Below are 23,549 nucleotides of genomic sequence, written 5' to 3' on the forward strand. Positions count from 1 at the left end.
AGGTCACCGATAAATTTTGAGAATGCTGCTGCCCATTCCTCGGTGGCTGGTCGCAGTTTTAGGACGTACCCGGGTCCCCGGGTTTAACTTTGACACTACCAAATTCAAATTTCACGTATACCCTATTAATTAAAAATTCATCTATTGTATCTATAATTAATGCTTATTCTACTGATTGAAGCAATCAATGAATTAAATAAACTAAACAGTAAGTACCGTCTCATAAATATTACTACGGAACAAACACCTATTACCCTACATTATTATAAAATAAACTATAAATAACAACACACACTACATTACTTAAATAAATATAAATCGGAACGCACGCGTTACACGAATGATCGGAATCGGAACATTTGGTTGGAAACAAAACGATCATAATTTTGATTCTGCATAGAAATATTTTAATTTAAAAAAGATGCAATAATTAATATCTTTAAATATGCATGTTTATAAATCCATATTGACAATTGTAAAGAAAACGCAATCTTAGTTAATAAAATGCATTTCACTAAACCTAAACAAACAGAAGACACACGTGTAGAAAACTTATCTAAGTATCTATCTATCACCCCTCTAATCTCTATACTTCACCTTGCCCCTTTTCAAATACGTGATGAAGTGACGAAGACGATTCTCTAATACGTAACTACGTACGAACCTACTGTACGGGTATAAGTGTCGTGCCACCCCACAGAACAGATGATCTGAAAATAGGTTCCACGCGACGGCCGGTCGCCTTTCGTGTCATATCAACAGTACAGTTCGGGCCGCGACGCAGCGTACATTGCCCACGATGCGGACTCTCGCCGTGCTACTCGTCGCGATCTTCGCCGCCAATGTTCAATCCGCACGCATTCTCGGACTTTTTCCGCACACTGGAAAAAGCCACCAAATGGTATTTGATCCTCTTCTAAAAACTTTAGCAGAAAGAGGACATGATGTGACTGTAGTGTCGTTCTTCCCCATCAAGAATCCTCCCGCAAATTACACCATCGTCAGTTTAGAAGGGCTCGCTGCACAGGGAGTGGAGACCATCGACCTGTCGTACTTCGACAGCCAAAGCAAACTGCTCCATGATCTTGGCATTGAAAAGGTTATCAAACAAATCTTCGATTTCCAACCGCTGGCGGACATGGCCACTGGGATTTGTTCGAACATTGTGGATTTCGTGCCCCTAGCTAATGCAATGAAGAAAAGTTACGATGTTATTCTTGTGGAAAATTTCAACAGTGATTGCATGCTCGGTCTTATGCATGTGTACGGGTTGAAGGCGCCTTACATATCGTTGTCTTCGAGTGCAATTATGCAGTGGTCATCGGACCGTATAGGCGTTACTGATAACCCGTCTTACGTGCCGCTCGTAAGTTCCGAGTTCACATCTCAGATGACCTTCCTGCAACGATTGGAGAATACTTTGATGAATGTGTACTATAAGATATGGTTCCGATACGCGATACAAATGAAGGAGAAGGCGATTATAGAGAAGCGTTTCGGTAGGAGAATTCCAGACCTGCAGGAGATTGCGAAGAATGTGAGCTTGATGCTGGTGAACACGTTCCACAGTTTGAATGGTGTCCGTCCTCTACTGCCGGGTGTGGTTGAAGTTGGGGGGATGCACTTGGACCACAGCAGGAAAGCGATACCGCACGTAAGTAATTTATTGTTCTCGATTGTAATAGATACTCCGTTTGGAATAGCGTAACTAATAAATGCGTTACACGTGTGCGTATGCATATACGTTATTATATAGGCATATACATAATAATAAGTCTCGGTAGCCGTCATGATAATTTGCTTTAGAAATATTGATGTCCATACATTAACTTTGTATACAGAAAGTGACAAGTTATAAGTGTTGAGTATTGGTATATTTCTGTAAATTGTAACAAATGAATAGATATTTTAAAATTAAAATTTGAATGGACATGTTAACAATGATAACAAATTACGGTTACTTAGTTGCTACGACGTTCACTATTATTTCCTATATTACGTATTATATTTTCTTTGAGTGTAATTATTATAGTAACATTGTTTGAAATAACTAAATGAATGTTTGAAAAATAAGTTATTGTCTGTAGTTTGTCGGTGACTTTCTCAAAAACTGTCGATCAATTTGTTGTTAAATCGGGCGAGTTAGATCAACTGGCTACAGAGACAACACAACTTTCACACAGTTACCAACCGATAGTTTTATAATGTTTACGTAAATAAATAATGTCGCGCTGATTTCTATTTCTCTAGCGTTAGTTTTTTAACAAAATATTTTTTTATAAAAGTTTAGACCAACATCTGTATACGTAAAAAACAATTGCTGTTCGTTAGTCTCGTTAAAACTAGAGATCGGCTGGACTGATTTAATCTTTAAGGTCTTAAATTATTTGTGGAAACTGGAAATCCAGGGAATGTTTCAAATGTTGAGAACAACGCGTTTATAAGTGGTACGAAGTTTGCCGGGACAGCTGGTATTAAATAATTATTTTACGATTTTTTTGTTAAATCTTGGAATGACTATACATACATATTTATATTTGTATTCATGTAATTGTAATGTTTAATACTTTACTTTGTCATATACATCAGGTTTAATTTTATATCGTTGGTATTATTAGCTATAGTACAGTAGTATGTACCTTAAGTATTAAGTACCTATTAGGTTTTATGTATAATTAGTATTCGGAAACTCAACAATCAAGTAAAGGGTGCGGTTATCGAAGAGGAAAGGGTTAAAAACCTTACCGCAAATTATACACATCTTTATCGGTTTTGATAAAAACATGTTTACAATAATGTAACAACTTACAATACAATTTAGTTTTAATGTTTATTTTAATTTGACAGTTTTCGTAATTTATTGGTATTTGCTCCGGAAATTATATTATGCACAAACAATACAAACATGTAGGTTTATATCGATGCAGTTTTGTAAATGGATTTTTTATTTTTTATTTATTTAAATGTTCATATTTGTTTCATGCTTGTTTCAAAATATATACGAGCCAATGTTATTGGTACCTATTTAGAATACCGAATTATAAATGTTAGGAATCGATTTATCGACCGACGCGAAAAAATATCACCTCTCGTTGGAATGCGATTAATGTGCGTCTTTTCTATGACAACCAACCTCTGTCTCCCTAACATACCGAATCCCATAAAAGCTAAAAAAAGCGCAGGCAACATTTTTTTACAAGATCTTTTGCAGGCCTGGTGCAAGGCCGAGCCCTTGGTACGCTTACCTACAACGTTTTTTGACCCACTATAACAAAACATGAGATATGAGACCCCAAAGATTTTTACGAGTTTCAATGGTTTCGACCTAATCAGAATCACCAAAGCAAATCAAATAAAATAAAGTCCACATTGAAATCGATGATTTGTGATTGGCCTTTTTGGATAACATACCGAAAAAAGGCGTACCTAAATTTCTGTTTCCTTAATAATTTGGATCATTGCAGTTTTAGTATAACAATTAACAAAACTTTGAAGATGTTAATTTTTTTTATTGTATCTATAAGCCGATAAACGAGGAGACAGATCACCTGATGGTAAACAATCGTCGCGGCCCATGGTTACCCGAAACAGCAGAGGCATTACAAATGCGTTGCCGACCTTTTGGAGGTTGTTTGAGAATCAGACGTTGGGAAGATTGGGAAGGGAAGTAATTAGTTCTCCGGTACCCTCACAAACACAACGCAAGCGTAGGTTTTCTATGAGGCCGTGGTATCTCTCTGGTGGTTTTATGCAGGTAATGAATCGTGTATAAATAAAACCAGTTTGAGCAGAAGAAAGTGGTCGAAATAAATTACAGGTTATTGACAAATTATAGAAACGAAATCAAAACCAGTGGTATACTTATCTACTATCTATACTTAAACCAAATTCATAATTAATTAATCGGTCGAACTAGATTCTATTTACATGTTTCGTAACCGCATCGACTAGTCTTAGATAATGTAATCAGGTAAACATATCGAAATTTCGATTAAAAATATTTATATCGGTATCTTAGATTTCGAAATGGTCTTAAGGTGAGTATAGACTACAAACATTCAGCTGCCTGCGAATCAGAGTGCCGAACGCGCTTTTGTTTCGATTACTTTAAACTTAAAGCAAATTAATACTAAGGGTACAGTATGTACTTAATATCACATATTTTGGAAGTACCCGGTGCTTGTATATAATAATCACACTCACCACGTATTAAAGCAGTAGTTTTAATCTACATAATTTAGTAGATCATTCATCCTTACTTATCCTAAAACAAAGGCTTAGAAATTCTCACGCTTGATGAATTGGTCACAGAAAAGCGCATTGGAAGATGAGTCTAGAAAGAATACCCAACTACAATCGAAATTGTTTTTGAAACCAACAAGCATTTACGACGGCCGTGTTTGTAGATGGCACAGGCTGATTCTCTGTATTTTACTAATGTTTTCCTAAGTGCCCATTTCAATAGTCGATCTTTATCCAAGATCTTTGGGTCAATCTTCATTATTGACAGAAACTCTATAGAAGTAATGACAAAAATCGATCTTAATCTGAAGATTTTGGATGGAGATAAGTTATTGAAATCGCCAGTAAATCATACATACATAGGTATATATTTATTGTAATTTTACCTGCGTAAGTAACTTTTATACGGGAACAACAATGTAAGTTATCATAAAGTATACCTACACTAGGTATACAACAGAATACAAGTAAAGATTAAAGTCAGACTACATTAATCTATTAAGCAATTAGTTAATAGCTGCCTAGTAATTTCTAATACCTAGATGAGTCCATAAAATACAAATTAACAACACGTGGAAAAATAAAATGGTGAGCGTTCTACCATTTTCCATTTGTCATCTCTTGTTATCAAATAATTTTAATTGTTTCTTTTCTTTTTAATTGTTTTATTGATCAACCGGTCTTTAAAAAAAACTTTTGCAGTCTGATTCCTTCAGTATCTTTTGGAACTTGAATCTGTGCATGAATGACAATATTTTACAAGTGGTTTTCTGCTGCCCCGTAGGTCACGTGTTCGCAAGTTCCACTGTTCGGATAAGGGGTCTCGGGTTCGATTTCCGAGTCGGTCAAAGTATTACTGGGCTTTCTTCGGTTTTCCGAAAATTTCTCAATGGTAGCACGGAGTCTGGAACTGTGCCCAATATATGGCAATAGTCTCACCCCCTACTACAAGCGACTTGTAACACAAATAGTGAAAAGTAAGTGTAGGTACATTGTATAACGACATTACGTTCCTTAATATGTACCTTTGCCTAACCCTTCGGAGATAAAAAGTCGTTATGTGTGGTTATTTTTCGATGAATGAAGAATAAAATAAGCACTAGACTGGGCTAGCACCTGGGCACATACAGGTATATCTAGGTATATTATATTACAAGTGATGAAGACGTAAACGGGGCTTAGAAGCCCTACCAACGCCCGTTGTTATGAATGTACTAATTTCAATCCGGCTTACTTAATGTCTAGCACAAATACAATAAACTAAAGAGCAACGACATCTTACAGATTGTACCGAAACTGTTGATTTTGTCAATAATTTGTAACCAAAGTGGATAATATTTTGCGTGATACAGGACCTCGGTAGATTGTAGACCCCAAACAAGTTCAAGGATGGAGCTCGTCTAAAATCCCAGATGCATACTTTACATACATATCATCACGCCTGTTTTACATGCGAGTGGTGGGCACAGACTATGCAAAGCCAATTGCTACGATTCTTACATACCTCTTTTGCTTCATCAACAATAATCAATACATGCTCGTCGGTTAAGAAGTGTAGATAATTAATGCTAGACGCTTCAGGTACATATCTATAAACAGTCTTTCTTTCTATATGACTGTGTTCGAATCTCCCAAATAAGATATGGACATTCAAGCTTCTACTGAATCTGGTTAAGACGTAGATCACGTAGACATTCAAAGCGAGTTAATCCAAAGTCAGAAGAAAGAAGATTTTACCTATCAATAATGCTAGATTTCAAATTCAGTATTGATTTGTTATCTAAGTTAATATCTACTTACTATTTTATGTCCATATTGTTTAAATCCATGCATGACGCAAGCAATTCGAATACCTACGTATACGCAAGAAGTAAGAAATATTGAGAAAGACCCATCAAATGAAAATGGACGTATATATTACGTATGTTTTTCTTAATAAAACATTTCCTAATTACCTACGTACAGACTTTTAGCACATACAATAGAAACTTAAGTACTTACGTTAGAACGTAAGTTATTTAGGTACGTACTAGTGTACGTACCTAAATAACTTAGTATTTTATGTGGCGTCTTTGTCCATATATGATACATGTATTGTATGTAGCAACGAGAAGTATCTCGATCTTTTTTTTTCAAAAATAAAAATAAATATCGCCACGTCTTTAATCTCCAAATCGGTAGGCAGAGGTGTACATTATGGTACGTAATGCCACTGTACGATGTACTGTGTACACCCACTTTTATGTTAATTTAAATTTAAAAGATTCTATTAGATACATGGGACTTAATCCCATGTAATAGAATCTTTTCTTTCATTTAGAAATTATCTATGCAACCATAACAAAACGGAAAATCGGAAACAGATACATATTTATTTATATTAATATGTATTTGTTTCCGATTTTCCGAACAGATAGATATTAATATAAATTAATAATTAACCCATTATCATTGTTAAATTGATTTAAATGAAATGTGTGTAGTGTCGGGTCAGGCTGGGTTCATTGGCATTCGATTATCTTAAAAAAACTTTACTCATTGTTTATGTTTGTTTTTTGTGTCAGTCGGGCAGTAAGACTGCCTTGTTGGTGAGTGGTCGCAAAAGCGACTCCTGTGCAAGGGGTCGCGGGTGCGATTCCTGGTCGGGCAAAGTATTACTGGGTTTTTTGGCTTTTCGAAAATATCTCAGTAGTAGCACGGAGTCTGGAATTGTGCCCAGTATACATATAGCAATAGGCACACTTTTTTCACCCCCTATTACATGGGCCTAAATAACACAAATGGTGAAAAGTGGGTGTACATTGCACAGTGGCATAATGTGCCGTAACTTGCACCTCTGCCTACCCCTTTGGGGATAAAAGAAGTGACGTTTCGTTAAGATCACGAAGTCTCAAAGAAACTATAAATCTAATGTCCCTACAAGCACCCGGTACATAGTACGTATGAAAGATACGAGTAATCTTTGTAAAATCCGGTACATTGGTACATATGAAAGATAATCTTTGTAAGACCACGGTGCACGGTGCATTTCATACAATTGAATGACAGATAATGTAAAGAACATTAACTGTCATTATTGGCGCGAACGATTCCAATATGGCGGATATCACATGTGGTACGTAGTTCTAACTCTGTAGTCACATGATAGGATTGTATACAAGTAATACGATACACAATTGCACAAGGAACTGTGCATTGGTTTACGGTATCTTATGTCCATTGTGTGTAAAATGTTGCATGTGTGAGTAAAGTATGAAATGTGGGTGTAATGATAAATCTTTTAAGTAGGTACCCTTAATTTTTCCGTGGTTGTAATAACCGATTAAGAGTACTTTTCCACCAGAGATGTGCTACGTTGCTGTGGATGCGTTTGGCTTCCACCAATCATATTCATTAGTTACCTACACCCTACACATAGCATAGCACTGCTGGAAACGGACTTAGCTTAGCTATGTTTTTTATATGGAAAGATGATTTTTGTATGAAAGATATGGTGGCTTCACTACTATCGATACATCGTATACTCAACCTGCGCATCTTTCTCGCACAACTAAATACTTTGTATCAGTGGAAACGGCCACGTATTTCCTCTGATGGAAAAGAACCCAAAGGAGGGATTACATAAACAGTTTACAAAAGACTTTAAACTGTCAATTTTCATCTCCATCTCGCCTGGCAACTGGGCAGGAGCACAGTGTGGAGATAAAAACATAGCGTTTATATGCAAAGGAGATTCTTACTCCAGCAATGGACTGTCAGTATTGAATAACAGTTAGCGAAAAATGTTTAAGTAACTTAGATATCAGCCGTAACCGCCGCCGTAGTTTGCTATTTAGTTCCACTTTCTATCTCAGTGAGAGACTGGAAACGAGATTGAAAATAAACGGCTAAGTTTCACTTGTGTACCAATCACTAGAGGCAAATGATCAATGAATCAAGCCCTGCTGCTTTTTTCTCATAAATATCTGGTTTAAACCAGTTTTGGGTGAATGTTTTGTAATTTGTCTATACTGTTATGTTATCAGATTATTCGACCTTTGATTACAGAGATTACTACATACTTACCTATAGGTATTTAGATTTTAGATAGACATGTCTACGCTATACAGGGAGATCCTCCTGATTAACTACGTATAAACCAATCATTAGAACTTGAGACGAGATATTTACCATGTTTATTCATGTCTATGATTTTCCGATATTTTTTTATTTATGTTTATTGGCCCTCCAACCATTGTATACATTGCTACATTTAATAACAAATATTTCCATTATGTTTAAGTAAAAAGTAGGTAATGTAATTTTGGCACTATTGCAAGCGCCATGATCACAGATGATGTTCATCCATGATCTATAATAGTAAATAATAAAAATAAACATGGTAAATATCCCGTCTCAAGTTCTAATGATAGTGATAGTGACCATGTCAGTTTAAAAACTTAAACGTACCTATAATCCTTTTATTCATTCAAGTATGCTTCATTTCTAACTCATAAGTTTTTAGTAAAATTACCAAGGTTTACTGTCAAGGATCGTGTCCAATGGTTCCTGATCTTCAATCGACTAGTGCAACATCACAACTAAAGTTCCTACTTATATGTATGTGTCTAGGCAATTTTCTTGTTAACTAATAAACTGTGTCACCTACTCTGGCGTCAGTTACTGATGTTATTAGGGTGTATACTCATACTAGAGCTGTCTATTTGTGTCGGAGATATTATATTATTGAAGGTTTGTAGTTTCTTTAACATCGACATGACAGTTTAGGCTGGTTATAGTCTGTTAGAACATTTTGTGAGTTTTGATTGGTTTAGGACATTAGGACATGTAGGACATTATGCTTGACTAGCGCATAGTGCCAGCATAAGTATGGCCTGTGCCATAAATATAATCAGTGCAGGCGAGAAACATCGAGAAAAAAAATCGATTCAGGACTGTGTGAAATGTGTTTATTATTTTTTCGTTGATAATAATTCAATAACTTGATATCTCAAGCAATATGCAAAGCATGCAAGCAACTCTTTTTTCGGGGGAAATCCTTCAAAAAGGCTCCTAGTGGAATCTCTCGTCTGCGCAAGTAGGTCTACACTTTTGTTCGCATATGAACATGCCTTTAAATTGACACCGTTCCCCACTATAGCTCCCAGTCCATCCGCACCCACACGTAGTCACATTAGTCATTACATGTACTATTTTCATACACTTGAGTACTATTTTCATCCCGAGACAAATATCACCCATGACCTAAATATCGATACCAATACATTCAACCTTCACTGATTACTGATTTCTAATGAAGTGATAAGATAACGCCTGTCTTTTGGTAATCGCTGTATCAGTTGTAAATTACTTAATGTTTACATATCGGCACTTGTAGGCAGGATTTTGAAATCGAAAAACTGAATTAGTGTTGCCCAGCAAGAGTCTTGCAAGTCTCGCATTTACCAATTAGCCAAATTTATTTTTTTATACGATTATGATTTAACAATATTAACTACCCGGCAAGAGTCTCGGTAGTCTCACAAATAAATACCTATTAGCCTAATGCTTTTTTTTATGTTAGGTGCTTTTGATCTTACAATGACGAAACAGAGTAGCTAGTATACTACATTTTGAGTTTGTTTAATAGCGGCTACACCTTACAATATAACTGTTTAGTTAAATCTGCACAACACAGTTAATACTGTTAAATCATGATCGTATAAAAAATTAAAGTTGGATAATTGGTAAATGCGAGACTTGCAAGACTCTTGCTGGGCAACACTAAACTGACTACAGGACGAAGCTACCTACTTATTTTAGGTAAAATATTTCTTACGAGCTAAAATATCTCAATAGAGAAATTATCCGAAGCGCCACCGCTTCATGGTAGATATCCCACCCACTCGCACGAAGCGCTTCGCTTCAAGCTTCCTTATGCGAACTGCTAGAGAGTGGAATTCTTTGCCAAAGTCTCATTTTCCTGATGGGTATAACCTGGGTATCTTCAGAGCCCGAGTGAATAGGTTGCTTATGGGCAGACGTGCTCCATCCTAGGCTGCATCATCACTTACCATCAGGCGAGATAGAGGCCAAACGTCGACCCATCAAATGTAAAAAAAAATATCCCGACGGAAGGAGGACAAAAGGAGACATCCTAATCTTTAACGACCCGTAAAGTCGGATATTATATTGTTCTTAAATCTAAACATACATTATCTATCTGTTAAAGTAAATTATGCCAATGGCCGCACAAGGCCGTCGGTGACCCACATTGACCCGACGCAAACAAAAGCATACGAGAATATGTTAAGTGTTAACGACCCTAAAGAAATTTCGAAATACAACGTTTTCAAGAATCATTAACGGAGCCATTATGGTACTTTTCCACCAGAGATGTGCTATGTAGCTATGCTACGAGAAGCTGTGGCACTATGTGACCGTTTCTTTTGATGATACTAAGCTATGTAGCTGTGCGAGTAAGATGTACTATGAAAATGCGCCGCCGCAAAGTAGCTGTGCGAGGAAGATGCGCAGTCAGATCAGAGTGCCGAACGCGCTCTCGTTTTGATCGAAACTCGTAGTGAGTGTACTGTTCTGAGAATTAAAGAAATCGATGTTCTATAGAGACTACTAGAGACATAACAACATAATAAAGGAAGCAGCACTTGCTGACAATAAATTTGACCATGAGACCCCGTAATCAATGATCAATTGAAATCAATTTCGGATAATATGTCAATGTGATTCTAATTCATTCATTGTTGAATTGGGGATTTGAATATATTTTGGATTTAAAATAGAAAACCAATAGAATATTAGGAAAAGGAGACTACATGAAAAGATGATTGATTTAAAAATCCCCCCGTAGCCATCCATACTTATTTATGCAATAAGCCATAAGCAAAAATGGAAACCTACTCAACAATTACATTTCACACTAAGTAATATTACAAATGTGAAAGTTTGTTTCTTTGGATGTTTGTCCGTCAATCATGCTGAAACTACTGAACGGATTTTTACGTTATTTGGTATACAGACAGGGTATGAGTTGATTTGGGTGATATGATACTTTTTATCTCACGGGAAAGCGGTCGAAGTCGCTGGCAGAAGCTCTTTTTCAGGGTTCCGTAGCCAAATGGCAAAAAACGGAACCCTTATAGATTCGTCATGCTGTCTGTCTGTCCGTCCGTATGTCACAGCCATTTATTTAAAGGTGGAAAACCTTCAAAAGGGTCTTAGCTTTTTAGGGCTTTCTCCCTAAAAAGGAAAACTAAGAAGAGTGGGATTTTTACCTCACTAAAACCACCCCGGAGACCACCTTCAACACCGATAGTACTTTATAAAATAGTACCTTACCTACCAACTAAACTATTTATTTCACTCTTTTCAGTACATCGAGCGCTTTTTGAACGAGTCTGAACATGGCGTCGTGCTATTCAGCTGGGGATCACTGATCAAGACAGCGACTATTCCAAAGTACAAAGAGGAGATCATTATGAACGCCCTTTCGAAGTTAAAGCAACGGGTCATCTGGAAATATGAGGACAGCGACGAGGAAGGCACGCTGACCGGCAATATTTTGAAAGTGAAATGGTTACCACAGTATGAATTGCTACGTAAGTAAAAAAATATTAGTTATCTTTTTTTAAGGGGGAAAATGATGCAATACTTCTCCCGCCATGGGCGAGGCGAGAGGGAGTGCCAGACTCCTACTGACTATAAACCAGCCCGTTCCTACTCCTGCTTTTCTAGCCGGAGCCCCGGTAAACCGGCTAGGTAGACCGCAGCTCCGGATCAAGTCTGTATTTACTTAGCTAGCTGTTTGGAGAAAAAATATAGGGAGAAGTACGAGTGACTGCCTCGTTGGTCGTAACTAAGTACAACTGCAAGACAAGGGGGGTTATATTCACGGGTCGGGCAAAGAATCACTGAGCTTTTTTCGGCTTTTCGAAAATTTCTCAGTAGTAGCACAGAGTCTGGAATTGTGACTGACATGGGACTTGCAACATAAATTGTGGAAAGTGAGTGTACATTGTACAGCGGTATTACGTGCCGTAATGTGTGCACCTCTAGCTGTCTACCCCTTCGGGGATAAAAGGCTTGACGTTGACGTAAGAAACTTAAAGACCAACCAGCTCTTTATTTTATCCGATTTAATAAAAGTTGCTTGTTTAGGGAAAAACTAGAAGTTATTATTTATTACCTATTTTTGTCTAATTATATAGGTGCTGCATTTATCTATAAATACTATGATCTAATCTAATTCGTAGAAGGAAGTAACTAAGGCGAACAATGTATTATTTTTAAATTAGAATGATGATATTCATCAACATCATATCACGATAACTTGTGGTCACGGGTGCGCAATGATTATCCTGATCAATATTATTAAATCCAAGAATTAAGACAAGGTACAGATAGCAGGAAATTCAAAACCTACACAAGTACCTACCAAGTTCGTTATTTTATTATGTAGTCATCACCTTTTTTGATGACGAGTGGAAACATTGAAGCGGCGCCTATTCTAGGGATAAAAGACTAGGGAATGTGGGATTTTTAACTCATTGAAACCACCCCAGTGGCTACCCTCAGCACCTGTAAGGGGCAGAGAGTCCTCTAATAGACCTGCCCTGAAGCATTTAGGCATCACCTACGTATTGAACATGGTATCATCTAGGTACCAATTATTACATTCTGACAAAACGCAAGCTTAAGTTCTTAGATAAATCGGAAGTTCTGTAAATAAAATAATTCGGATTGGGATTACTTAATTAATAAATAGATTAATGGAGAAAACACAAAATGATCTTCTAGGCTAGCCTGAAACCTAGACATCTTACAATCTTAGCCTGGAGACCAATAAAAAACTAAACATTATTATTCCCACAGAACACGAAAAGGTGATCGCCTTCATTGCTCACGGCGGTCTTCTGGGTATGACGGAGGCTATATCTGCTGGGAAACCGATGCTCATCGTGCCCTTCTATGGAGACCAGATGGTCAACGGCGCAGCAGCTACCACCATAGGCCTTGGGAAGGCTATATCTTATGCTGACATGTCGGAGAAATCCTTGCTCGAAGGATTGCAGAGTGTGCTGAGCCCTGAGTAAGTTATCGATGATTTTAATATTTTTGATCAGTCTATGAGTTTCTTCTTGCTGTGGTAGTGGGCCGGGGGTTTAAGATTAGGTAAAATAGGGTTAGGGGTTTAAGATTTTTAAAACAATCATCATTTCATCTAGTTTTCTAATATATTATGAGGCTTTGAAACCTACCAACGGGAAGTACCAATGTGTCTTTTCCAAGTTCTTTCTAAGATTATTTAGACACCATTGACAAACGGTGAAGGAAAACATCGTGAGGAAACCGATGCTTATTAAATTATTTTTAATTATAAATTTGAAATCACTCTGCCCAACTCGCATTGAGCAAGCATAGTGATTAATGCACAAACCTTCTCCGTGAGAAGAGGCCTTTGGTCAGCAGTGGCTACTTATAGGCTGTTGATGATGATGAGTTTCTATTTATGCATGTAAGACTGTGCACCAAGCTCCTCTTACACCTTCGGGAATCAGAGGGCACGAGCCATTAATTCTTCGACTGCCAATAGAAAACTATTGAAGGCATATCCTCCGCTAACGTCGGTCACCGGTGACCACCACGGCGTTCAAAGTGTTAAGTTCCAAAGTCAAAGGAAATCTGTAGTTCCTCAACTTTCCCGCGCATCTATTTATTGTCGATTCATCCATGAGTATTTATTACCCTGGATGTACATAAATAATTTAATACTATACCTAGTAGGTAGAAATATCTAGCTATTGAATAAACATTATTGGAGTTATTGATGTGTAGCTTAACAGAATATACAACGATCTAGGTGCTAGATTGTGTGTCAAAGACAGATTTATAAAATATGAAAATTAAAATTAACTATGACTTTGAGTGATATGAAACGTGCTGTGAGCATTACAGTAGTGGATTAGTTCATAGTCGTACCTACATGTGTGTCTTACTATATAGATACGTAAACCTACCTATCTCATTGTAGGTAAGGGGTTATTGAGTTACTTAAATTAAGTAAGAAGCATATTAAGTAAAAGGCATATTACATTCTGACTACTAGGTACGTAGGTAAGTACGTCTAGCTACTAGGTAGGTACAATATAAAAAATGGAAACGAAAAATTGCAAAAAACATCATAAAATAAAATATTTTTGCTTTAAAACTACATCACAAAGAAAATGATAAATTCTATCAATTAATTATGCTAAAAGTCGAATAAATATGAACACTCCAAAATTAGTAGATAATTTAAAAAAAACTGAATTTGTAATTTTGACATTCGGTCAATTTAAATTCTCTTTTCGAAACGTACGTAATCAAAGATGCAAGGAATGGTAAACGCCGAAATGACTTTGTACGAGCGTTCACTTCTCTGACGTCACATTTTTTGAAATTAACGAGAAAAAAACAGTATTACGTTACTAGCTTTACCTAAATGTGCAATTAGTTATATTTCCATATTTATATTGAGTAGGAAATAAATAAATATAATATCGTTATAACGTCAGATCATAAGTCGTGACGAACATTAGAGCTATACTTGTATTTGAAATTAAAATGCAATTGTTCCTATTTGTCAAAGTAATAATTCATAATCAACTTAGTTGGTAGGTACCAGTCTACCAGTAGCCTACCAGGTACAATAGTGGGGATATGATTGCTTAGATTCTTGATAGTATCTAAAGAGTATCTATTGCAAATAAATATTGCTAATTGTTATGACACCTACTACATTATTATGATTTTTTTTTTCATTCGGTAAATTCGTATCGATTATAATTGATCGATACAGTATCGAGACGACAGTTGTTTTGTATTTGATTCGATTATCTTATAATTAAAAAATATATAGGATGAGAGCAAATTACCTATAATAAGTATTTAGGTATACCACTGGGTATATTTAAACTACCCTATTTTATATAACAATTGTTCTATTTTACTTTGTTACAAATGGCAATTTGCCAGCTATCATTACATAACGAGGTGTCAGTGCTCTTTAAAATTGGCAAGTCTATTTAGGGTTCACTAATAATAATTATTCATACGCTTTAAGAAGACGTTTATTAAACCACCAACCACTGATCGTTTTTAACTTTTTGAAATAGTAAGAATAAACAAAAAAGTAAGTGCTTAGAATTTGAGGGCTTAACTTGATTTCTCTAGGATAATGGGATCTCATCATCAGATGCTCACATGATGGCAACAGTGCCTACTAATTTGAAAGCATATTAATATACCTTACCGAACAGTGCAAAAGCGTCGGATTTATCCGGCACTATTAGAAAAACACAAACATATTTAACAGAATGAGACGCATCTAGAAAGAATTATTTCATTAACAAATATTTATACTAAACACAATAAATTGTCATGATTAATGTTTCGGTAACAGTAAATATAATAACAGTTAAAGATATTAAGATAATTAAAAAAATACAGTTAAATGGCTGTAAAAAAATAGAATATAGGGAAACAATGATATTGACGTCAGAACAACGTGACTATGTATTTATATAACTGTAAACTATTTTTCAGCCTCGTTAGTCACCATGTTATGGGATATTTTCGCATGGAATTTTAACACGTTTAACAAATAATATAAAAGATTTATTTTAATTTTGCTTAATGAATGACAGTGAAATATTAACTTTTAAATTTAATGTTCATTGTAAGAAGATAAATCTTCGTACATGTAGGTACATACTAATTGTTCGATTTCTGTAAACAATACATTTTGTTTAATTAGGTAGGTACTCATATTTTAAAATTAAAACGTACTTATTTGCAAATAACAATGGAAAACAGTCAATTATTGATTGTAGGTAATTACTAGTTACCTACCTATATCGCATTCGAAAATGGTTTATTTTGGCAGTAAAACTATAGAATTTATTTTGTTTTTCTAGAATGCGGATGAGCGCGCGACGGGCGTCGAAGATCTGGCAAGACAGGATAGCAGATCCTTTGGACACAGCTGTATACTGGGTCGAGAGGGTCATACGATGGGGGCACCAGGATCCCTTGCACTCCACCTCCAGGGATATGGGCTTCATAGAATATAACTTACTAGATGTAGCAGCTGTGATCTTACTTAGTTTCGTATTTTTAATTCTAATTCTAAGGATAGTATTAAACCAAATTCTACGGCTTTTCGGAGCCAGTACGAGTAAGAAGGAGAAGTTGCATTAGGTGCCTGATATAGTGCTAGGTATTTGGCTCGGTTTCAAGTGCAATGAAACGAGTCTATGTATGGAACCGACCTCGGTTTCTCAGGAAATGCACTATTTCTAAGAACTAGCTCAATGTAAAATTTATTTTTATGTACCTAGATAATTTTTTCTTACAAAGTTCCTCTGTTAAAATGTATCTATGGATGTGCTTAGGAATTACTGTGCCTACGTAGAAAGTAGAGTGATTACATAGTTCAATATATCATGGGGATTAAACGATCCGGTTTATAACTCATTGAGTTCAATAAGTAACTGTACCATTAGTGGTCTTGATTAAACTCAGCACTAATTTATTTTTAGTACCCTTAGTACGAGTTTGCTTTATGCCTGCTGGTATAAACCAACCAATCAGAGCGCTCAACGTGTTCTAGTTTCGATTACTTTGAGCATAAGTATAGCAAACTTGTACTAAGGGTACTAACAATAAATTAGTGCTGAGTTTAATCAGGACCAGTGTTCAATCATCCCGAAATCGTGATATTACTATTAAAGTCAATCGTAAAATGCGCAGCACATAGTAGGTATGTTACAAATACTTAAACCAAATAAAACTGATAAATAACTTTTTATAAATAAATACCAAGATATAACTATTTATTTATACCAACAAATAGTGAAACTAAACTTAATGAGCCCAAAACCCTACATAATTAACAAAATATTGTGAATTAACAAAAAAATAGATTTAGTATATATGTAGTTACCTAAGTAGTAAAAATATAATGCAAGTGCAGGCACTAGCCTTGGTTTACTACAGCTTATAAATTATCGAAAATGTCAATGTTAAAAATAAATCAAGTACCTATGTAGCCGATATTATGCATTCAATTTAAAATAGGTAGGTAAGTAATTCTATGTGAGCTGTGACAGTCAGCAGGGTTTAGAATCTAGTTTTAATATTCAAGTACCAACTAATTTTCAATTTTATCGATTTATTATTTATTGTTCTATAGATAATATTTTGTGACATTCATCGTTCACCGGAAACACATTTTTATTTTTTATATTTCGCCCCACAAAACAAAGTTGTTGCGTGCTGTAAATTTGGTTTTCGAATTGAAGGCTCCGGAATATTAATAAATATGTAATACATTATGTACGGACAATAAAACATACTTTATATTATACATTTAACTATTTGTTTTATTTTTTATGGTATAAGCCGGTAAACACGCAGTCGGATCACCTGATGGTAAGCAATCGCCGTCGCTCATGGACACCCGAAACACCAGAGGCGTTACAAGGGCGTTGTCGGCCTTTTGGGGGTTATTCATTTAAGTGTTGTTGGGGAATCGGGGATTAGGAAGATTGGGAAGGGGAGTAATCGGGCCTCCGGTAACCTCACTCACACAACGCAAGCGTTGTTTCATGTCGGTTTTTCTGTGAGGCCGTGGTATCACTCCGGTCGAGCCGGCCCATTCGTGCCGAAGCATAGCTCTCCCACAAAATAATAATAGATAGACCGGGGATTTAAAAATAATTATAAGAACAGCAATGTTTAAATAATAGATATTTAATCCTTTTATAAACGCAGTTAACAGCTTCCATTATTTTTTTTACGTTCCACGAAGAATATGGAGATTATTGCAATAATTTAACAGTAACATATATAATTATTATAGTATTTTATTGATGTATTTAATAAACAAAAATGTTTCTATTAGTGTTCTTTATAAAGCAAATCAAGCAAATGCGTTGAGACAAAGTCCTTTGAATAAATAAATAAAAAAAAATAGCAAAGGCCTTAAAACACCCTGGACTAGTATTTGAATTGTATAAGTTATCTGTTCCCAGTTTTTTTTTTTTTAATAAAAATATTATTTTCCTGTGCTAAAAGTCTCTTGAAGTACAAGCATTCATAACATAATTATATAGTCTATGCACACACTAGTACCAATGAGGGCTACCAATTTATTTGCTCACCAAATAGTGTTATATCGTAAGGTCTGTTCGTTCAATAGTAATTGTATAATAAAAAATATAAATATACCTACTGTAATAAATTATTATAGTATGTATATCAAATCACTGGATATTTAACTGTTTTTTTATGGTATAAGCCGGTAAATGAGCAGACGGATCACCGGATGGTAAGCAATCGCCGCCGCCCATGGCAAGGCTCAAACACAACACAAGCGTTGTTTCACGTCGGTTTTCTGTGAGTCATTTCCATTCGTGCCGAAGTATGGCTCTCCCACACTTAAACTGTTACAATTACAATATTTGGCCGAACAGACCTCATACTATACTACCGCCATCTGGTGAGCAAGATTAGTTGCTTATATCAGCCAGCTGTAGTCAAAAGCAGCATTTTTCAAGCATTCTGAGTAAACCAGAAAACACTGCCATACATTTAAGTGCTCTCCACAAAAACACATTCCCTTACTGTGCTGTCTCAATTTGCAGTCTCTTTATCTTAATCGGTAATATCTTCACCATCTCTTGGCATAAAGAGAACTCTTCTCGCATCATTGCAGCCGCATCCTCGCAGTTCATACAAATATCAACGACTGCTTGGTAAGAATCATAGCTCTTTTGTACATTTCTTAACTGTAATACCTTGTCTACAGCGACTCTCTTCATGCTATTCCTACCGATAAACGCGAGCGCACTGATGACAGGTCGAACTAATTCTAACGCTAATTTCACAGGCATTTTACCATCTTTATCTTTAACAGAGTTCAAGAAATGATCAAAGTTCTCAATACTCTTCTCACAAAGACTGTTAATTTTCTTCAATGCGTGCGGTGTTGGTTTATCAGTAGACTTGTTTAGTTTTTCGAGCTTAATATTAAGGATATCAGAGTATACTTCACCAAGTTCATACCAGAGTTGCCTGCAGTATTGTAGGTAGTATACTGGATTGATTTCTTTTAGTAAGTCTTCTAGCATGTCGATTCTTCTCTTGTGCATTTTTGCGCGTCTTTCATCGTCCTCTTCAAAGAAGGCGAGGTAGCTGTATGACTGGGAACTATCCTGTACAAGTTCTATGTAGTCAGAAGCTAAGGTATCAAGTTTGTAGTACTCTTTGGCTTTGTTCAACCAAGTCTGACAGCTCAAGAAGACTTCTCTAGCATCCTGGTAAGTGAGAAGGAACTTGTCTCCAACTTTGCTCTCATATTTTGAAACATCTAGATCTGTAAATACTAACTTTGTGATATCACCTCCACAGATGTTTTCTTGGTCTTCCAATGTGAGATCGGACATATCTGTAAAGTTGAGAAGTAGTATGATTAGTACAAAAGTACAGTTTATTTACATAATAATATGTATAACAACATGGTAGTTATGACCTGGCAGAAGTCAATTAAGAGGATAATAAGGCTGGATAAATAACAAAATATATAAAATATTAAAGATTCAACTACAGTCATCTTATCAGCCGTAAGATAGACCTCCCCCAATGTCTTTCAGATAGACCGGTTGGAAGCGACTAATCAGGCAATCTGTCTACCTTGTGGGTGGATGTCCTATGCTAATCATCTAAACTAAGTATATTAGCATTTAGATATCAATAAAAGCCCTAAACAGAATCTTTGTATGCAAATTAAAGAGAATAGAGAGACATTATACCTGTCACATCTTCAGTCATTTGTTCAGAATCATTCATAAGCCTCGCTTTAGATGAGGTCATGAGCAGAATGCAATATTTGGCCCAACACCGAGCCACATCAGCTGATCTATGCTTAAATGTCTCAATCTTAGCTTGAAACACTTCATCATTATTATCTGAGGAGCCCAATTTCTCTTCATATTGCTCTAGGATAGTTGAAGCTGCTGCCAAATGGTGCCTGGACTGGAAAAACCCATTCTGTTCTGCAAAGAACTGTGATAATGTTGCAGAGTTTAGTGCCCAGTCAATAGGTTCATAATCGTTGTACTGTAACTGCCTTCGCAGTGTCACATGACAATAAATAGCTGATTTCAAGTTCTCCCTCAAAGAACCAAACACTTGTGCTAGGTAATACAGAGTTAGTGTGTGTGCTTTCTCAAGTAACATGAAGTCACCCATAGGACTCTCCCCTGTAGGGCTCACGATCTGTTCAATAGGCAAAGGCAACTGCAGTGTGCATTTAAAATTCTCATATAACTCTTTAGCTTGTATCAAATAAGTTTTCGCCTTATCCGGCGCATCACGATTTGACCACAGAATACCCAAGTTATTATAAACATTTATCAGAGTGATTATTATTTCTGGTTTCGAAGAATTTGGCGAAAGCAAGTCAATGGCTTCTGACAAAACCTTTTCACTTGATGTCAGCTCTTCTGTTTCCATATCAATGATACCAATGTTAAGTAAAACTGTTCCTAACATGGCTTGGAGCTTCAGGTCATCCAAGCTAGTCGGATTATCAATTAATTTCTTCAAACTGTCCCCCATAGAGACCAGTATTCCTTTAGCTTTGTATTTGGACATGTAAGGCTCATTTTCCGGATCATTCTTGCTATCCTCGTCAAGCAGTTTTCGGATCTTACCATAATTTTCTTTAAAATCATTAAGTATCTCCTTTTCCGACATATCTGCGCTCACACTCATTGTTTTATTTTGACTATAAAAATAATCAATATAACCTACAACAAACTTTATCCTCTTAGAAATCGCGAGTAGACATTAACATATTTTCAATATACAATGTATCTTAGTGCCGTAAAAATAATTTTCGTACACTAAAACCATAAAATATTTGATTTGATAACCTTTTCGAATTCGACAAAATTGTTTTTTACGTGAATGAGTGACGTTTTATTCTGTCCCTTTGGGTATATGTATTCTGTGATTGTCAAGTTTATTCTACGGAAAACTAGAAAAACTAAACGGAGGTAAAAAATCTAATTTCTGAACGAAATAGTATTATGCTGCCATCTGTCTGGTGTAGAGGTAAATTACTAAGGAAAACTGAAATTGACTAATAATATTTTTGCTATCTTGTGGTTACTTGCATCGTGAATTAGTCATTCGAATTCCAAATAAATTTAATATGAAAACTATAACTAGAACTGCATTCGACTCAATTTCCTTATAAATTTTGTTTAAATTACTGTAGCCAGGCTCACTACTTTAGCCTTTATTATCAAAGTACCTTCATATAGGACATAAGGCATGTAAATAAAGTAACAAAGTTATTTGCACTGTTTATTCTTATATCAATTACCACATAATTTTATACACCACCCACTTGAAGATGGGTACATACACAAACATTCATATCATTCAGCATAATTCCCTTATTCACAAACATGTAACATAATTTTACAGCTTTATTATTTACATTGTACTGTTTAAAATGTTAAAATACAAAATGTCCTAAGTCAGTCCATAATATTACATTAGTGTTATAAAAACAAAACATGGATTAGTTTCATGAATAAGGAAAAAATACCCTTATGTCTAATAACAACATAGTTAAGTATGTTACAAACAGTGCTTTCTACGAATGGCCTATGCCAATAATACATGTATTAGGAGCCAGTTGGAGGCTCTGGGTCCTCCATGGACAGGGCCCGTGGAGGTGGTGTGTGGGTGTTTAGCTGGGAAAACACCTCATTTTCACCTATAGCCAAGGGGTCAGGCTGTGTGGCTGGTGAGGGACCAAACTCCATCATTGGAGACGGAGACACTGGCCTCACAACACCGGCCCCTGACGCCTCCTGTTCCTCCAAAAATCTGTCCATGTAGTCTGTGTGTCCAGGGTGTAAAGTATACTTCTTTTTCTCCAATCGAGCTTTGTTAGCAAATATATCATGCCGTTCTGTCTTTTTCCAAATATAATAAAATTGTACCAGTTCTCCAACTGACCGTGTCCTCACTTTGTATTGTCTGATCAAATGGAAGTCCTTGCCATGGGCTTTGAGGCCATTTTCAAAATTGCGGCATTCTTCTTCTGACCAAAGACTAGCATGAGCTGGTGTCTGGGCAGAGATGCGCCGCCGCCGCAATGCTTCCTCAACATTGTGGCCACACTGTTGCAGTAGATATAGGGCTTCCTCATCATCTCGTAGTTGTCTCCCTCGAGGGACGGCATCTACACCTGTTCCAGAGTTCATTGCACAGATTTTCTTCATGTACTCCTCTGTAACTTTTTCTTCCAACATGCTTGGGTTCCACAACAACTTGTCCTCATTTTCATAAGGTAATGCGTCATCATAGCTGCATAAACCCTCAGGTATTGCAGCCTGGTAGTCACTACCTACCATTATAGTCTTCTTCCAATCGTCCTCATCAGGACTGTAGTCATAGTCATCTTCTTCTTCAGAAGGCGGTCTTGAGCCAGACCTAAGGCATCTTGTGGCTTCCGGACTAGTAGTCTCACTGTATAACTGCTGTAACGCTGACTCTGGTTTCTCAATTTCCTCGGGGACCACCTCAGGGGCCTGCTCGGGAGTGGGTTGTTTGTTGTCCATAGTTTTATCGTATCCGTACAGTGCTAGTAATTCTTCCAATGGCATATCACCTTCACGCTGAAGGCTGTTAAGTTCGGCTTTAGGGTCCTGTTGCTCTCCTGCCGCCAAAGCTTCTTCTTCGTCTAATGTTCTTTCGTCATCAAAGTCATTTACCATCATTTCAACAGAGGGCTCAAATAGAGACTTGTCGTTCCCCACGTCCATACTCGCATCGTGTTCGCTTACATTGGACACCAGCGCGCAATCTGACATGACTACCACGGTACCACACTATGGATATTGTATCACCAAAACATGATAAGCATTCAGTGTTATTATTAGTAATTTACGTAATTTAATATTAAAATAAATAGAAAACATTACAATTATGACATATTATGCGATTATTTGTGAATTAAATGAAGAACAAAACAAAAATATTTTGACACGACAACCATAGGTTTCGTGAATGCATTCTATGAACTGTCAGTGTCAAATTTTTTTTTAGTGGTTCTTGATATCTAGTCTTTTTATATTTATCAAAAACTACTGTAATATTTTAGTTTAAAAACACAAACACTATAACTAAGTATTGTCGTCGACTGGAAATTCTTATTTGAAATACCTTAGTCTTTAATGTATTTTAAC

General features: G+C 36.2%; 3 protein-coding genes across 4 annotated transcripts; 1 reads left to right on the top strand and 2 right to left on the bottom strand.

The window, feature by feature from the left end:
• The first annotated feature begins 674 nt into the window (after nt 1-674).
• Nucleotides 675-17,654, top strand: LOC118265297 (UDP-glycosyltransferase UGT5-like). Its single transcript, XM_035578107.2, has 4 exons — nt 675-1,654; nt 11,615-11,840; nt 13,114-13,330; nt 16,197-17,654. The coding sequence occupies exons 1-4, from the start codon at nt 800-802 to the stop codon at nt 16,477-16,479; spliced, it is 1,581 nt and encodes a 526-aa protein (XP_035434000.2). The 5' UTR covers nt 675-799; the 3' UTR covers nt 16,480-17,654.
• A 363-nt stretch (nt 17,655-18,017) lies between these two features.
• LOC118265266 (KIF-binding protein-like) lies at nt 18,018-21,337 on the bottom strand. Of its 2 annotated transcripts, XM_035578075.2 has the most exons (3): nt 21,219-21,337; nt 20,094-21,092; nt 18,018-19,729 (listed from the first exon to the last, which is right to left on the bottom strand). In XM_035578075.2, the coding sequence occupies exons 2-3, from the start codon at nt 21,055-21,057 to the stop codon at nt 18,903-18,905; spliced, it is 1,791 nt and encodes a 596-aa protein (XP_035433968.2). In that variant the 5' UTR covers nt 21,058-21,092; nt 21,219-21,337; the 3' UTR covers nt 18,018-18,902. The 2 variants fall into 2 exon arrangements, with proteins under 2 accessions (XP_035433968.2, XP_035433967.2); XM_035578074.2 differs by having other exon boundaries at nt 20,094-21,302.
• A 304-nt stretch (nt 21,338-21,641) lies between these two features.
• Nucleotides 21,642-23,379, bottom strand: LOC118265139 (mesoderm induction early response protein 1). The gene has a single exon (XM_035577859.2). It carries the CDS (start codon nt 23,172-23,174, stop codon nt 21,981-21,983), a length of 1,194 nt encoding a protein of 397 aa, XP_035433752.1. The 5' UTR covers nt 23,175-23,379; the 3' UTR covers nt 21,642-21,980.
• Nucleotides 23,380-23,549: the final 170 nt, after the last annotated feature.

This window comes from Spodoptera frugiperda, chromosome 28, assembly GCF_023101765.2.
Source record: "Spodoptera frugiperda isolate SF20-4 chromosome 28, AGI-APGP_CSIRO_Sfru_2.0, whole genome shotgun sequence".
Classification (NCBI taxonomy): domain Eukaryota; kingdom Metazoa; phylum Arthropoda; class Insecta; order Lepidoptera; family Noctuidae; genus Spodoptera; species Spodoptera frugiperda.

Excerpts from the sequence above, each read along its gene's own strand:
- LOC118265297 (XM_035578107.2), top strand. The coding sequence starts at position 800 with ATGCGGACTCTCGCCGTGCTACTCGTCGCGATCTTCGCCGCCAATGTT. Across the intron at positions 1,655-11,614 it reads GCAGGAAAGCGATACCGCAC|TACATCGAGCGCTTTTTGAA; the intron begins GTAAGTAATTTA and ends CACTCTTTTCAG. Across the intron at positions 11,841-13,113 it reads ACCACAGTATGAATTGCTAC|AACACGAAAAGGTGATCGCC; the intron begins GTAAGTAAAAAA and ends TTATTCCCACAG.
- LOC118265266 (XM_035578075.2), bottom strand. The coding sequence starts at position 21,057 with ATGAGTGTGAGCGCAGATATGTCGGAAAAGGAGATACTTAATGATTTT. Across the intron at positions 19,730-20,093 it reads AATGACTGAAGATGTGACAG|ATATGTCCGATCTCACATTG; the intron begins GTATAATGTCTC and ends TCAACTTTACAG.
- LOC118265139 (XM_035577859.2), bottom strand. The coding sequence starts at position 23,174 with ATGTCAGATTGCGCGCTGGTGTCCAATGTAAGCGAACACGATGCGAGT.